The sequence below is a fragment of the Danio aesculapii genome, chromosome 8, assembly GCF_903798145.1.
Source record: "Danio aesculapii chromosome 8, fDanAes4.1, whole genome shotgun sequence".
NCBI lineage: Eukaryota > Metazoa > Chordata > Actinopteri > Cypriniformes > Danionidae > Danio > Danio aesculapii.
The window spans coordinates 34531552-34548607 of NC_079442.1; the positions used below are offsets into that span (position 1 = coordinate 34531552).

Sequence of the window (17056 nt, forward strand, 5' to 3'; positions counted from 1 at the left end):
CCCCTTAAGTGTTAGTTATTAGCATAGTTTACTGTAAACTATTATGTCTGATGTTACAATCCTAAAGATGGTCAGTTAAGGGGGAGGAGAGTAACATTAATTTTGGATGAATCACATAAGCAAACACAATCTCAACGAGTGAGGGACAAAATAAATACTATGACTAACTAAATGCAATAAAGTGAGTTTTATTTACAAAAGATAGTGATAATGAGTGCAAAAATATGTGTATATAAAGAACCATAAACATTTACAAAAATATATTGAAAATCACAGACAACAAACGGGACACATGATGTTTAAACAGGTAGATGGGAGAGTTGGAGAGATGAGACGCGGATGGAGTTCAAACAATAGAAAATAAATAAAACAAAACAAGATATACTATTGGCCCAATTTCTACCCTAACTATCCAATATATATATATATGTATGTATATATATGTATCTCAATTATTGAAAAGAAAACCTACCTTACCTACACTATGATAACAGAAAAAACAAAATTACAGTGGGTGGAGCTTGCCCCTAACCTAGTGTGTTTACCAAAAGTGATATTCTAAGTCTATGCGTGCACAATGCATGCCGAGCAACATTCTTACCTGTCTTACTCTCCAACCTCACATGTGCGTAAAACTGACAGTGGACAAATGGAGAATAGACAATAAAAGCTGACATATACCAAACCGTAACACACTTACTAAATGGATTGAAATGATTCACTGACACACCACACAACAAAGAAATTCAAAGTGTCCCGTGCCTCGCGAATAGTATCCTGTCACCCTTTTTATAACTGGGTGGCAGCGGCTGGATTGGAGACAGTGAGGTGGGACAGGATGAGGAGGGACACGGCAAACAGCTGGGGAGCGCGAGCCAATGGGAACCAACTGTAGAAATGTAAGGGGGAGGAGAGAGAGGAAAAACTGGCAAAAAGAGAAAATCATGATCACAAAATAGCACAGGAACGTCACATCTGATGACCATCTTGCGTGACATGTCATAACTCCCACTGTTCGGCAGGTTTATTCTCTTGATTGGTCAATTTCAGATAGATAGGCAGATCAGCTTGTTTAACCACACACAGACTTTTTTTGACATATTTAAGGGCCTGTACACACTTAGCCGGCGACAAACAGCTAGCGCAGAGGAAACCTAACCGTGTTCTCCGTTATCTCACTCGCGTCTGGTTTCGCCTTTACCAAAAAGCTGCCCGTGAACACACCAAATGGGTGCAGCCGACTGATTCAAGAGGAGGTGTCTTTCTGCATCACAGGGGCAGTTTCTCTTTTCTCATTCAGAATGACAAACCCTGAACTTTTGACGTGCACGTGCAAGGCATAAACAAAGCAGCATTTAGTACCATTATCACAGTAATTGTCACCCACCATAGAGCGATTGGCTCCTGCAAACGTATCTGTTAGTTAAATAATCCATCATTTGCAAATAATTCTGGGTGATATTGCAAAAAAATTATTACAATATTATGTTTCATATACTTCGAAATCAATAATCATTGAATATTTTTGACAATACATTTAGGAACATTGGGAGTTTTTTAACCACTTTATTTAATGTTCCAACATTATTAAGGCAAATAGTTTTGATAGTCAAAAACAAAAATATTAAAACAAAATATCTCATCTCCTTTTAATAAAATAACCATAAGTGTTAAAGAGACTTAAACTTGATAAATAAAATGTTACAAAGTGTGTGCAATGGTAAAGCGTAAATACTGATCAAAGCAACTTTAAGGTGTGAATAATTATGATTCAGTGAACCTTAAACTCTGTCAACAACACAAGTTATGATAATCATTATTGAGCTTTCAAGTAAAGGAACCAGCCATCATTATTCGAATGTATATTGCAACATTACAAAGTGTGAAGTTGAAGGACTATATTACCCCCATGCTAAACAGTCTTTCAGATGTGGAGCTAGTGGCTGGGATGCACAAGAAAAGAAACCAAAAAGCCACTCTGGCGACATCCTTACATCCTTTTTATTAACAATCTCCTCACTGCTGCTATACGTCACTCCTTTTCGCTTGTGTTGTTATTCTGACTTGAAGTGACAACCGTGTGCACGTGGAGTGTCATGTAAGTCGCCTCCTTTGGAAATGACAAACTTACACCCTAAGTTTATTGCCATTGCTTCTAAGGCATGCGCTCAGCAGCCACATTTTAATAAAACTATAGCACTTCATACTGAACTTTTTTTTTTGTCATTATTGACAATGGTGTTCGGTCAATAAATACCGATATTGATTTTATCGCCTATTTGCAAATATTTCAGAAATGTAGCAAAATTACAGCTGAACTGTTTGTGGTCCCTTTTGACTTGTATTGTTTATTTGCTACATCACTTCACTACATCAATCGCGATCTCTTCAGCTGACTGGCCAATGCTGATTTGACGCGCTGAATCAAGTTAATGCAATCCAATGAGGGACGATGTGTGGAAAACACCAAATTAATTAGCCGGACCAAGAAAGCCCAATGGCCAACCGTTGACTTGGTGTGTCCCAGCCCTAAAAATTATCTGGAGCTTATGAGCTACTCGACTTGTAAATTCCTCTCACACAGTCTAAACCACAACCATATGACCATCAACAACTTCCGCGTGACTTCTAACAATTGATGAAAAAGAAGTACAAACATGTACAAGCTTGTACAACAGCAGTTTTGGGACTAAAGCAGGAACATTTAATTAGTGTTTCTCCTGAAGGTGCTTTTCATCAAATTCATGAATCATGCCCTCAGCGTGGATAATCTACAACAGTTAAACAAGTCAATTTGAGTAGACTGTAGATAGTGCTTACTATATAGAGGAGCTGACAAAATCCAAGAAGCAGGTGGTGATAGATTTATTTTGCTTAACACGACTGTGGAAATGGCAAAAACGCAAAATGAACTTCTCAGCATTTCAAGCTACCACTGTAAAACGACATGTGTTTGTGATTATTTTTTTTATATGACGTGGTATGAAAAACATCCAGCACTTTCCATATTGAAATATACACTTCCTTTAGTTTGGGTCAAGAAATGCGATGAAACGAGCAACATATGTTAGTGAGGACTGAAAGTTAGCATGTGGCAGTTGCACGATCAGTTTCTTTGCTTCTCTGTTGTATGTTCAGGTCATAAAGACTCTGCGGGATGAGCATGTGTTACTGAGTTCTGAGAATAACAACTGTTGTGACAGACGCAGGTTTACACAGAGCTTTTTTTGTGTTCGGGTTTGTGTGGTGTTTTGGTGTATCCAAGTAAGGCATGATGTGCTGTATGACATTTATAATCATTTGCTGAATATATTGAGCCTTTTAAAGTTTTAACAATGAACGCTATGGAGCAGCAGAAGGAAAAATGATTCCTCCCAAGTGAGCATGAGAGAAGTGAGCTGAGGGGAGGGCTAATTGGATTTGCATGTGTACAGCGCTAAAATGAGTGCCTTGTGAGATTCAGAAATGTTCTGCATAGTTTAGAAATTGTGAAGATAACAGAAATGAATGTGACATTGACATCTCTTGCGTGGATATAAAGTTGCCGATTTTGCCATTGACATGTTTGATCTTGCCTTGATCTTGTCAAAATTATTCCTGTTGTTGCGTAGTAAGCTTTTTAGTCATGAAAAACAAATATTCTGCACCACTGAGTTTTCTTTTTATATAACAAACACCCTTAGTGTTTTCTCTCACTGACATTCAGGGACATTGTCAGTGACTTGCATAATCATTGACATTTCTAAAAATAGATGTGTAGTGTCATGTACTGTGTTTTTATTTTATAGAGACAGTTTATTTCATCCTTAAACCAGTTTTATAGACACTTACAATGTCTTTTTTGTTTGCACAGTGTCATATAAACATTGAGTGAGTAATGATATTGTTTTACAGATTTAGTACCTAATCTGACAGATTCATTGAGTTCAGTCACTGAAACATTTGTCACACTGATTCAGATCATTACCTTGTCTCATCTTTTTTCTTCTTCTTAATTTCATGCAGTGTTAAAGAAACGCTGTACTTTTTTGGAAATAGGACATTTAGCTTAGCATAAATCATTGAATCGGATTAGACCATTAGCATCTCACTCAATTAAAAAAAAAAAGAGTTTTGAAAAAATTTTCATTTAAAGATTGTATCTTCTTTAGTAGGGCTAGGCGATTTGGCCTAAAATCTAAATTTTGATTAACTGAACATTTGAACTTGATTACTTTTAATGAACGATTATTTTATTTATTTTATTTTTGCCCTTACAGTTCACGGACAAGTTCTCTATCATAAATATGCTCTCATATTACAAGTGAGAGATTTTTGAATGAATCGTGTGTTACTTGACTTTAAAAAAATTGAAGGAAACTCACACTATCTACGATTATTTATTGAACATTAACATTGAGCAACTGAATTTAAAACGCACATTGCCTAAAACCAACAGTGTTAAAAATAAATAGCTTACACTTTTGGAAACAAGATAAATTATTTTCAGTTTTTTCATACTAAAAGTAGGAAATAAGCAGTATAAATAACTCTTGAACATCCAGTAAATCATATTTTAAACAGTGATTTTTTTTGTATTTTCTGTAAACATATATATTATTAATAATAATTTAAATGTAATTGAAAATATGCCGTCTCAAGGCATCTCTGGTGCAGCTTCCAATCATCATCAATGTAGTGCAAAGTAAGGCTCAAGAATGGTTCGTTCGTCCAACTTGACCAGAGTCCAGATGTGGCTGCAAAGTGGCCGCAGAAGTATAAATCAGCCTTAGCTCCACACGTGTAAACACTCGCTCCAACAGGCTTGCTGCTCTGCTGCGGCTCACGATTATCACCGATATTAAGCCGACCAATGACAGAGTTTGCCCTACACGTCGTCGCAATGTGTAGTTGTAACAGCCGAGAGGAGGGGAAAAGTCACGCCAGCAGATCAAATGGGCCACAGTGAGGGAGAAAAGGAGTGAAATAGGGGCTTCTGCTGAAAGTGTCAGTGAAACACTGTCCAGGCAAACACACACGCAGTGAAATTGTTCACGGTTTCTGCGTTTTTAAGTAGTTGGAGCGTTGTAAACACTCGCGCTCACCTCCCTCGCCATAGTAAGCTACGGAGACATAGCGCATATGAGATAAATGACGTCAGTACATAATAAGCGGTTATGTTTATGACTGAACCGATACCAAATTGTCCTCGTCTGGATTGCGGTGCACCAAAGAAACAATCAATTTTGACAATTATGACTACCCTTATGAGAAGGGTAGTGATCTGAGCTAGTCTGAAAAATCTTTCAGCGTCAGTAGCTACGTTTCCAACCACCTATTTTTATGTGTATTTTGGATGTTCGCATTAAAATAGGTTATGGAAACCTCAAGATGCGCATAAAAAAATATGTGTTTAACTGAGTATGATAAACGTTTTATTCAATAAGAAAGAATGCACAAACATAAACTACGATGGAAACACTTTTACTGAACAAATTCCAGTATGCGCATTTAAAAAGGTCATGTGGTTTTGTTATAAGAGATCATTATAAAAATTATATGTGATTATTAAAATGTGTGTGAATGGACAATTCAACTGGCTGACTGCATTAAAACATCTGAAATGTTGTTTTGGTCATTCTAAAAGGCCTTAACCATTTCAGTATTAATGTTATTATATTATTAATTACCTCCAGAACTTTCAAGGATGTCTGTGCTCCACGTCTCACACCTTCAAACGCCTTCATTGCGTGTCGGCGTTTGTCTTCTGAGGCCCAAGTCATTTATTAAATAAGGAAAAGATTCACGCAGCTTCTCCTACCACAGTAAATTCTGTGTTTACTGTTGGTATTTGGCGCCTGTTAATCAGGAAGGGATTATTTTGTTCTCTTTGACTCATCTGAAGGAAATTATGCTTTATTCAAAAAAATATTTTGCAATATTCCAGTTTTGCGCATAAAGTTAATTCCCATTTTTGGATAGGAACATAGCAAGTGACTTGTAAAATGAGCCTCTTTCCAAAACAAAATATTGTGTTCTTTTAATAATGCAAGCTTTTGCACTTGCATTGCTTATTTTACTTTTATTTTACTACTGTTAGTCGTACTGGTTTGAAAATGGCTTCTCTCTTTGTTTGTGACAGATGGTGAGTGAAAAGGTTGGTGGCGCTGAGGGAACTAAACTGGACGAGGAGTTCAAGGACCTGGAGAGAGTACGTGGAGAGTATTTTCCCACACTGTGGCCAACAGTCTTTCTAAAAACATTGATTTAAATGCATTAAGCGATTCAAAGACTTCACCTTTGTCCCACACATTCATCAGTGAGATGGATACACCACCTGTTTTTTTCTGGAAGGTTTCTTGCCTTTACAAAGTGAAAGCGGTGTTGTTTTTACAATTATCTGAAGTGTTTATGCTCTGCAGTGTCTTACTCTGAAATCTGATTTTCATAATCCTATCCTCCTAAAGGGATCATTCACCCCAAAATGAAAATGTACTAACCCTCAAGTGGTTTCAAACCTGTTGAAGTTTCTGAATAATCTAATTAATCTTCTGAACACAATTTAAGTTATTTTGGAAAATGTTAACCATAACCCTTGATCTCCATAGTAAAAATCAAATACAGAGGAAGTCACTGGTTACAGGTTTTCAGAATTAAAAAAAATATCTTATTTTGTGTTCAACAAAATAAAGAAAGTCAAACTGGTTTGTGAATGATGAGTAAATTAATTTTCAGTTTGGGGTAAACTGGCCCTTTTACCATAGTGATGTAATTATGTCCTAAAAACACTGTTAAATGATACATGTTAAATGGCTTTCTGAGGCCATCAGAAATCCAACATACCATAGTTAGCGTACATGAATAGTGAAATGCACAACCTTTTAAAGTAAACTAAAGTTTTTCAGGGCTTTTTCTTCCTAATTTAATTATGTGATTTAAAAATGTTTTTCTACTCCTTTGAGCTAGTCACTTATAATATTTTTTATTCCCAGTTCATTTATTTTAATCCACAATAACATACAAGCACTGATATCTGTCTGACCAGTGTTGACACCTTTCAGACAAACTAAAAAAAAGAAATATTCAGATACAATCATTGTGACACAAACTTCGCCATCAGGAATGTCTGTGGACATCCTAGTTTTTTCCCTGCACGTGTCAAACTCAAACATCACCTCTTAATTTGGTTTCTCTGTGTTGAAGTATTTTGGTAAACAGTTGATTGTAATATTGGCAAATAAAGTATGGTGAACCTATACCACTTCTTTCAAACCGATACGAGTATTTTAATACGAGTACGAGTATTTTAATACGAGTACGAGTATTTTAATTTGTGTACTCGCCAATACAGAGTGTTAACTCTGATACTTCTTAGATTTGGTTTTAATGAAAGTGCAATTAATTTGAAAAGAGGTTTTATTTTTTGCCTGTATCAAGGATGAGCACAAAAATCTTTAACACAAGGCAATTCTAAGCCAAAAATATACACACATTGTTGACAACCCTGTATCGATTACCGGTTAAGCAGTGACATTTAAAGGATAAGTTATCCTTGCACTGACACGCATTCACGACTTCTCACATTACATAATCAAGGATCATATTGCATATGCGGTTTATTCTTCAATAGCCTATAGATTTATTAATAATGTCTTTTATAAATGGATTGTTTATAAGATCTAATCTATTAATATGTAGTACATCAATTAATACATTAAGACAATGAAGTCAGGTAGGACAACCAATCACATCCATGTAGTGAAATATTGTTAAGTGGTATCAGTGCATGGTATCGATATTTCATTTACATTACGAGTATTTTAACCAAGTATTAACCCAATCTCTTATTAAAAGAGCAGTGTTATGATTAATAATGAGTGGAGATATTCATTACACAAACACCTAAATAAATAAGGGATAAAGTACAGCCATCTTATCATTTTTGCTAAATAAGAACCATTTCAGAATGATAAATGCCATCAGGTTTATTTGGCAAAAAATGCCCAGCTGACATTACATTCTGCTTTTATAACAGCTACTTACTAAATAAATAAACAAAGATGAAATATTAATTAGTGTTGGATATATATATTCATATGTGAAAAGAATGAGACTTCTGTGGTACGGGAGTTTTTTGTAACTTGCACTGACTGGTCGCTATATTATAAATAGATACCTTCTCAAAAATGTTTGATATCAGAATAAAGAATCGTTCCACACTACATTGTTTTGTTAATAAGTTTTTAAATGTTAAATTCTGTTCTGATAATAGATGTAAAAGAAGTTATTGTATCATTTTATCATCTATTGGTAATCGTGTTTTGCCTGTAGTGATGTATGTGTGTGTTTTCAGTACAGTGACCTCCCCTCTGTGTTTCTGTAGAAAGTAGATGTGACAAATAAAGCAGTGGTAGACGTGATCTCTAAAACGTCAGAGTACCTGCAGCCCAATCCAGGTAAGTCCAAAGACATTAGCTTAATTTAAAATATATATACTTTTTTTTTTCTTTGGACAAAATGTGCACATTTCATCATTACTGCTAAATGTCTTTCTAAGTATTTTCATTTATTTCTCTTTCTCTGTCTCACAGCATCTCGTGCAAAGCTTTCTATGTTAAACACTATGTCTAAGATCAGAGGGCAGGTGAAGAGTCCAGGTTATCCACAGGCTGAGGGGCTGCTGGGAGAATGTATGGGAAAATATGGCAGAGAACTCGGAGAGGAAACAAACTTTGGTAGGTTAAAAAAAACAAGTCAGTGCAGCTTTTAAAACCTTATATAACCTCTTGATTTAATTTGCAATCCTCTCGCTAGCCAGATGTTCAAAACAAGCACATACTGTATGTGTCCGTAGGTGGTGCTCTAATGGATGTTGGGGAAAGTATGAAGAGGCTAGCAGAGGTGAAGGATTCTTTGGACATTGATGTCAAACAGAACTTCATCGACCCTTTACAAGGCCTGTGTGACAAGGACTTGAGAGAGATACAGGTTTGCTTTCATTTTGCGTTGGACTGGCATAAAGCTAATGTCAAGGAGGCTTCTGTTCCTCCATTGAAATCACAATTTCAATCTAACATTTCCAATATTAAAAAATGTCAAATAAATAAATGAAACTAATTAATAAATGAAAGGTGTCTTAAATCAAATACAAATTAATTGAGTGGTGGTTTACACATTAAAGAGTCTGCCGGTATGATAACCTTGGCTAAAAACATCACGGTATTGTGATTACTGCTCTAAAATACCTTCTTTTTAAATGTCTAGCTAAAAAACAAGTTTTTTTCCCCATTGAACACATTATATTTTAAAATAAAATATTCTGTCACAGTAAACATGTCAGACTAAATAATTTAAAGAAATCATCGACTTCTGAATCTTTGGATATCTTAGTTTTGTGGATGCAAAGTAAGCTACTGCACTATTCAGGTCTATAGCATGTTTGTATGTTGGTGCATACGTGATTTTTGTTTTTCAAATGTTTGCTAAATTGTGGGGACCAGTAGCTTTTGATGTGGATGTTCTTTTTCTGCTGGAAATACTGTTGCCTAGGGGTGTAACCGAGCATGATTGATCGGTGATCTCTACGAATCACTACCCACAGTTTGGAATGCACGCGGTTTAATAACTTTTTTGAACTTGTAGGTTAATTTAGCATTTATAACAATTGCAGCGAGATTGCCTCCCTCTTCATTCAAATCATGTGTATGAAAGCAGTTCAGCTTCCCAGTAAAATATAACGATGACGGAAGAAGTTGTGGTGGGACCCAAATGCTTTCTTGGGTTATTAATTAAAGGTGATTTCTGTCACTGCTTGTTAAGCCTACATTAATGCATTCAGTGTAAAGCTGCACAATTAAACACTAAAAGAGCGTGATCTCAGTTCAAACCCGCGCAACATGAATGATAAATGATAATGATTTGCTTACATTTATTAATCTTTCGAAGCGTTGCATTCAAATCTGCGTTTGATTGTGAGAGATTCAGTTTTTACACTTTTTCAGCTTGTTACAAACAATTAAATAACACAGAAGTACAGGGAGAACAGTTTATAGATCAGATATAAACACGGTAAAGATTAAAATCACAGTTTAATGGAACTTGACGCTGGTGAATGTTGCAGCAATTACATTGTGTAACCAATGGGTGGCGACAAACAACCATCAAAATTATGTCACTGAATAGGTTTTCAAAAATGATAATAACCTATAATGAAACATGAAGTTTTATATGTGAATTGTTAAATAATTAATTGAAAATAAATATGATATGTTGTACAAAATCATTTTTCGAACTGAATATTTTCCTTTTTTTCAGCTGTTTTTTCTTCATTTTTGAAGTTTTCTTTGTTAAAGCCAATGGTTTTACAGTAATATTTTTGTATAAATGGAAAGCAAATGACATTCGTCTCCTCCCTTTTTTGCTGATCCGATGCATGACTCAAAAACCGTAGTGTGATCCGAACTGTGATATTTGTTATCCCTTACACCACTACTGTCGCCCTACAAACACATTAAAATCTTACATATATCGTACAAATGGTATAACAATTTTTTTGCAATTATAAAACATTTACTTTTCCAAACTGCCTCATGCCTACATTGAAGTGATGAGATGACTTTACATGATAAACAGATTTGATTTGATTACAAATGATAAATTATGACTTTTTTGGAATATTTATGTTTTGGTTAACTCTATTTTCAGTGGAACAGAAACATTAAAAATGATTATCCTGATTTTGGGTTGAGTTAAAAGTATGTTGTTTTAATGCCATTTATTTCTGACAGTTCATATAAATGTGCAAGACCTGTCAAATTCTTTATTTAGCTATTTTTAATGTGGTCTATTCTTCACCACTTGCATTGAAATGAAGATTTTCCCTCCTTCTCAGCACCATTTAAAAAAGCTGGAAGGACGCAGGCTGGATTATGACTATAAGAAGAAACGTCAGGGGAAAATTCCAGATGAAGAGCTCAGGCAGGCGCTGGAGAAGTTTCATGAATCTAAGGAGGTGGCTGAGATCAGCATGTACAACCTTCTGGAAACCGATGTAAGGATTTAGTATTTGACAGCTTGGTGCTTAAGTTGGTGTGTTTTTTGTGCTTTTGTGTTCCCTAGGGGTTGTGCTAATCCTATTAGAAGCGCTAAATAATTCAGTGTTTGTCTCTTAACACCTTGCCTTACTGATTTTGTATCTGCTCAGCTATATCTCTCAGTTAAGATATCTGTCAAAGGCTGTCACTTTAGAATTAGCAGTATTGAAGATGAACGTTTTATGTCCTTTTATGTTTGTCTAGTCCATCAGCGGGGTCACAACAGGTAATCCAATAAAACTGTAGAGCAGCCAAAAAAGAAAAAAATCCTCTTGCTTCTCAGCTGTAGTGTTTATTGAATGTTTAAAGATGATAGAGCGCCATCTGTTGGTGAGAAATTCCATTCAAAGTCAACCTTGCCTTGAATAAAAATGTAGTTTTAACCAAAATAGGAAACCCTTTTTAGGTTGTTCATGTATTTTACAGCAGAGGATCCCAAACTTTTCAGCCCGTGACCCCCAAAATAATAATTCCAGTAACTTGCGTCCCTCACTACCCTTGGAGGTGGCTATAAACATACAAGCTTTGCACACAATGTTGCACACACACCAGTAGGCCCATATAAACACAAGCATATTGACAACACAAAAAAGTGCAACAGTCTAACTATCATAAAGTTTTTTTTTGTCATTTATTCATTTGTTTCATTTAATATTAACCTCATATAATGAGACTGGTTGGCACAATGTTTACTGCACAAGACTGCCACTTGCACAAGACTAAGTTCATGTTCTACCTTTTTTTAAACGTTTATTTTTAATGTACATGAGTGCTGTAAAGGTGTCAAAGTTTTTTTTATATGTTAGTATTAAATATTACAAGTAATATTATTAATATAATGTAAACACCCTAGGGGTCGCAGTCCAAAAAGAAATCCGAAATATTTAACAATATATGGTAAATCTAATAGTTTAATCAAGTTTATTTCACTTTTTTAAATCACCAAGGGACCCCCCACACACACACACCACACCACATTGTCCCACAACTTCCTAGGGGGTCCCAACCACTGTTTTACGGTAATAATACTCAAAAATGTCTCTGTAAATGTGTCAAACAATTATATTTGATTGACCAAAATCACACAAGTGGCAATTTCCCATCTGTCACATCTATAATGGTGAGATGTCGCATCCATAATAAAGCTTTTTCCCCATAGATGCAAAAACATAACATAAAATCAATCATTTTCCTTTCATAGTGAGCAAACTTTTATCCATTTGATTAGTGTCGTTTCTTTTGGGTTGTGCAGTTTAATTCATAGAATTTCTACAAAGTATGTTTTATACTATAAACTCGCTAACTTTTTTTGGTCACATCCATAACGCATGTTTATTTTCTTCATTTAAAATCTAAAAGAATTTTTACAGATTGATATTTTTCTTATTCCATAACTGTGGTGAGTTGTTTTAGAAAACATAAACAGATGTTTTAACATAATCTAACGTATACTTTCTCTGTGAATTTATGTTTTGACATTTTTCTTCAAATGTCACATCCATAACGCTGGAATTACTCTGCTGCGAAACGGCAGAAATAAACGTTGTCAATTGAAGTCTATGGAAGGGCTATTTTGAACTCCAGTGATACATTTAAAGTAATACACTGAAAGCGATGGATGGTTTGGTTTTAAACCATGGTAAATATTTTTACATTAAGAGCTAGTAGTCTAGATTTAGCAGTCAATAGGGTATATGCACACCTAATGTTTCTTTGCATACTGATAAACTTCTGGTGAACGGTTAATGTGACTTTTTTTCAATCTTTTACGGTTCATTATGCAGCATTGATGTTGTTATGTAATTAAAAAATAATCAATTAAATAGACTTCAGCGTTCATTTAGTTGTTCAAGCGCAAAGAAGATAAAAAAAAAGCCAATATGCGCCTGTCAGGATTTTTAAAGACATTGTGCCAAAAAAAATTAATTTAATGCAGTGCTTGTACATTCTGAGATCTACTTTATAACGTATATCAATCAGGCAGTGAAGATTGTTGACATTTAAAGAAAACAGACCTTAAATGTGCCGATTTTGTAGTGACATACAGTTCGCCTGAAGCGTTTGATTCCGGTTACTGAAAAATTAAAAGTCCTTCCGCATACTTCTGCATTACCCTATTGATTCAAGGCTTCTCAAATTACTCATTAACTAATCTATTTGTTTATAACGGTTGTTTTCCAGTGTTCTATTTCCATGTTACATTTGTTACATTTCCACATTTCCATGTTAATGTACATGAGTAAAAAATAAGAATGTGTTTTTATATTTACTGTGTGTGTGCAGATTGAGCAGGTGAGCCAGCTGTCTTCACTGGTTGAGTCTCAGCTGCAGTACCACAGACAGGCTGTTCAGATTCTCGATGAACTCTCTGACAAACTCAGAGACAGGTGTGTGTGTGTGAGAAAGAGCTTGTGTCTTTACATAGCATGTGTGTTTGTCCTGGAATTGATCCATCAGAAGAAGCAACAATTCAATTCATGTTTATTTATATATCGCTTTTACAATGTAGATTGTGTCAAAGCAGCTTAACGTAGAAGTTCTAGTAAATTGAAACTGTCAGTCCAGTTTTCAGAGTTTATGTTTAGTTTGGTTCAGTTCAGTGTGGTTTAAATTTCACTGTAAACAAACATGTAAAGCATATAAATGCTTCTAACAAAATGTTGGGTGCATTAAGACAGGAGGAGTGTGTCCTACAGGTGGTTTTTCAAGCCCTGTTAATAATCATATTGTTATGCGATGCAGTGTGTGTATGCTTTACTAAAAAGATAGGTCTTTAATTTAGTTTTGAACTGAGAGAGTGTGTCTGAGCCTTAGACATTGTCAGGATAGCTATTCCAGAGTTCAGGAGCCATAAATGAGAAGGTTTGACCTCCTTTAGTAGATTTTGCAATTCTGGTACTACCAGAAGCCCTGAGTTTTGAGATCTTAAGGAGCTGGTTGGATTGTAGCGATACAGAAAATTTGTTAGAGAAACAGGAGCTAAATAATTTAAGCTTTATAGGTTAATATGCAATATTTTTTAGTCAATACGGAACTTAACAGGCAGCCAGTGTAAGGAGGATAAAATATGAGGATTTGGTCGTATTTTCTAGACCTTCTTAGAACTCTGGCAGCTGCATTTTGCACCAACTGAAGTTTATTAAAAAATGTTTCTTGTTTAACCATGCAGGATGAAAGATGCACAGACACGTCCTCGTAAAGAGTACATTCCCAAACCAAAGCCTGTAATCGACTTTGGAGAAACCAACGAACAGTCAAACGGTGGCTTCACCCCATCATCTGCTCCACCGATGCGCAATGCAGGTAAGAACAGTCATAAAACACACTTTTCCTATTGTGCTGTCAGTATGTGAATAGATGATCTTCATTACATCGAGGAAGTGCCTCGGACTTTAGACTTCTATGAGAAAGGCACATTGTGCTCTGTGCGTCTGCGGCCCGGTGGCAGGGTGTGATGAGACCGACTGTGCGTGTGTCGGGATAGACAGGCCAAATGGACAGCTGTCAGCTGCTCTCTTCGTCAGCCAGTGACCCTGTTCTGTGTTCTCTTCCCATTACGTCATCAGAGTCATACCACCACTTTGGCAGAATAACCACAAGGAAACCCAGATTGCGTGAGTCAGAGAGTCTAGAGTGTGTTCCGTATGTGTTTGCATGGGAAAATTTGTGTGTGTGTTTACGTTTGCTTGGGGTGTGGAAAAGGGTATAGAGAAGACGCACAAAAATACAGGAAGTAGGCATGTGCAGAACTGCTTATTTAGGGGTTTTCACGCTTCTTGAAAGTACTTTAATTTTAGGCATATGGATTAAAGGTCTGGAAAGAACTTAAAAACGTACACAGGTCCTTGAAAGTGCTTCAATTAAATTTTAAATTCAGTTTATTTATGCTTTTATTTCAACAGTTGTACTCAATTGTCAAAAACAGAATGAACGTTTTATCATTATTTCAGAAACTGCATTTGAAAATTAGCAGTATTGAATTCAACCAATTTTTTATTAAAGTTCTTAGATCATTACGTTTTAAAATGGTCCATTTTTTTGGAAATGACTCTTCTTATTGTAAATATTAAGTGTAAGTGAAATGTTAAGTACAGTAAGAACTATCATGGCGCTATATATGTTGGGGTATGAATTAAAAAGATGCTTTAAAAAGTCCTTGAATCTGCTTCAGATGTGGAAATTGTGGGAACCCTGATATTTTCTAGGTTTAGAATCAATAAATTGATGCCATATTAAATATTAGAAGATTTTGTAATTAATTCCATAAAAATATGATTATTTTTTCCAGATGTCGTGCTCATGTCAAGTATTTTTCATCTAGTTTTCAGCTTAGCCTTTAGTTAAGTTCAAAATAAATACATATTTTTGCATGTACAATGTCACGTACAGTTTACTCACAATTTAAAACTAGCTAGATTGTGTACTATTTTACATTTAATAGTTAAGATGCAAGGCACAACAACTACACAAATGTTAGCATTAAACAAAGAAAACAAAAAGTGCCTTAAATATTTAGCATATAAAACATTTATAGACAGTGCTGCCTATAGAAAATCATCACACCCTTTGAAAATCTATACATTTAGTCACATGACAAGACCTTCGGGATAAAGCTGTAGAAAAAGCCACAGGTAAAGAGAAGGGTACAAAAACATTTCAAAGGCTGGAAGAGTTATTTGGAATGTGATTTGGTTTCAAGCTGTATGACAAATAAAGGGGTATGATGATTTTCTATAGGCACTGTAACTTCATCAAAACTGTAGACATTTGCAGATATTCAATAATTATAATAGAATGATAATGAACACGCTCAATATAATTGTACATTACGTTATTGAGGTACCGCTCCCTAACCTAAACTTATGACGAAAGCTACAAAAGCTTTTATTAATTTTAGCTGATGTTCATTTCTTAGGTAATGCCTAATGACACGCTAAAATCATAGTGGTAATCCTTATATTACATGTAGTTAATATCTAATTTAACTCGGTTGTATTATTAAACTAATAATAACATAGTAACTGTAACAAATCTGTCTTCCTCACGGTTTAATTTGAATCCATTAGGTAACATTTACTAATGAGACTTCATTTTAAGTGTTTCCCATTGTACTTTATAATCCTTTTGTGATTTAATTTAGTTGAAACATTTGTTTACTGTGAACATGTATATGCAGTAAAGCAATAAAAGTACGTTATTGTACCTGTTAAAGTAACCTTTTTTGCAGCTCGGGTCAGAATCGTGATAATACCGTATAGCGTGATAATAGCTTTACCAATTAATCACAACAAGAACATTTTTAAAAACTGTCATAAGCCTAAATATCAATGATAATTCATCACTCATTTAGTTGAGATACTTCCCATAAATATCATTTGGAACGCGTGTTTGGAGTATTGTTATGAAACATGCAAGTTCATCTCTCTATTAGGTACTAGTTCATAGCACTGTTATTAAGTGAACTACAGCTTATATGGTGTCATAGTGAAGTTTGCGCGTGTTTGAGGAAGACTGTGTGAGGATAATTGTGTCTGTGTGTATGTATAAATGTGTGCATGTATGTTGCAGTGTTGCTCCACCTAACAGTGTGAATCCTTGCTATAGACTGAAACTGGAGGTCTGCGGTCACGTGACCCAGGTTTTTGCACCTGACTCCTTACTAACACAGAGCGCCTCAAACTAAAGCCCAAGTATACTTCTACTGCCTGTATTCCACATCTGTCCATGTTTTCTGTGCACACCATCCACATACAAGCTGGTTTGACTGTGTGAACAGTGCACTTGCAAACGAACAAGTCCTCACAGTGGTACTGCACATCTGTGAGTAGTGAAATGAGTGAAAGCTGTGCAAACATGGTTGTGCGTGAGATGGAGTGGAATGCGGAAAATGAAGTATACCTGGGTCTTAACCCAGGCTATTGTGGTGGGATTAAAACTGTGTGTTAACACTAACACATTTATGGCACTGCTCACCCAGCGGCATG

General features: G+C 35.4%; 1 protein-coding gene across 2 annotated transcripts in view; it reads left to right on the forward strand.

Moving 5' to 3' along the window:
- sh3gl1b (SH3-domain GRB2-like 1b) overlaps positions 1 to 17056 on the forward strand; it is a 44335-nt gene that overhangs the window by 22453 nt on the left and 4826 nt on the right. The window contains exons 2-9 of one of the 2 annotated variants that reach the window (XM_056463812.1): positions 6122 to 6190; positions 8363 to 8435; positions 8571 to 8714; positions 8834 to 8967; positions 10871 to 11029; positions 13356 to 13459; positions 14242 to 14375; positions 14639 to 14686. In XM_056463812.1, the coding sequence (XP_056319787.1) occupies positions 6122 to 6190; positions 8363 to 8435; positions 8571 to 8714; positions 8834 to 8967; positions 10871 to 11029; positions 13356 to 13459; positions 14242 to 14375; positions 14639 to 14686 (865 nt within the window). The remainder of the gene's footprint in view (positions 1 to 6121; positions 6191 to 8362; positions 8436 to 8570; positions 8715 to 8833; positions 8968 to 10870; positions 11030 to 13355; positions 13460 to 14241; positions 14376 to 14638; positions 14687 to 17056) is intronic. The other variant, XM_056463813.1, reaches the window with a different exon arrangement.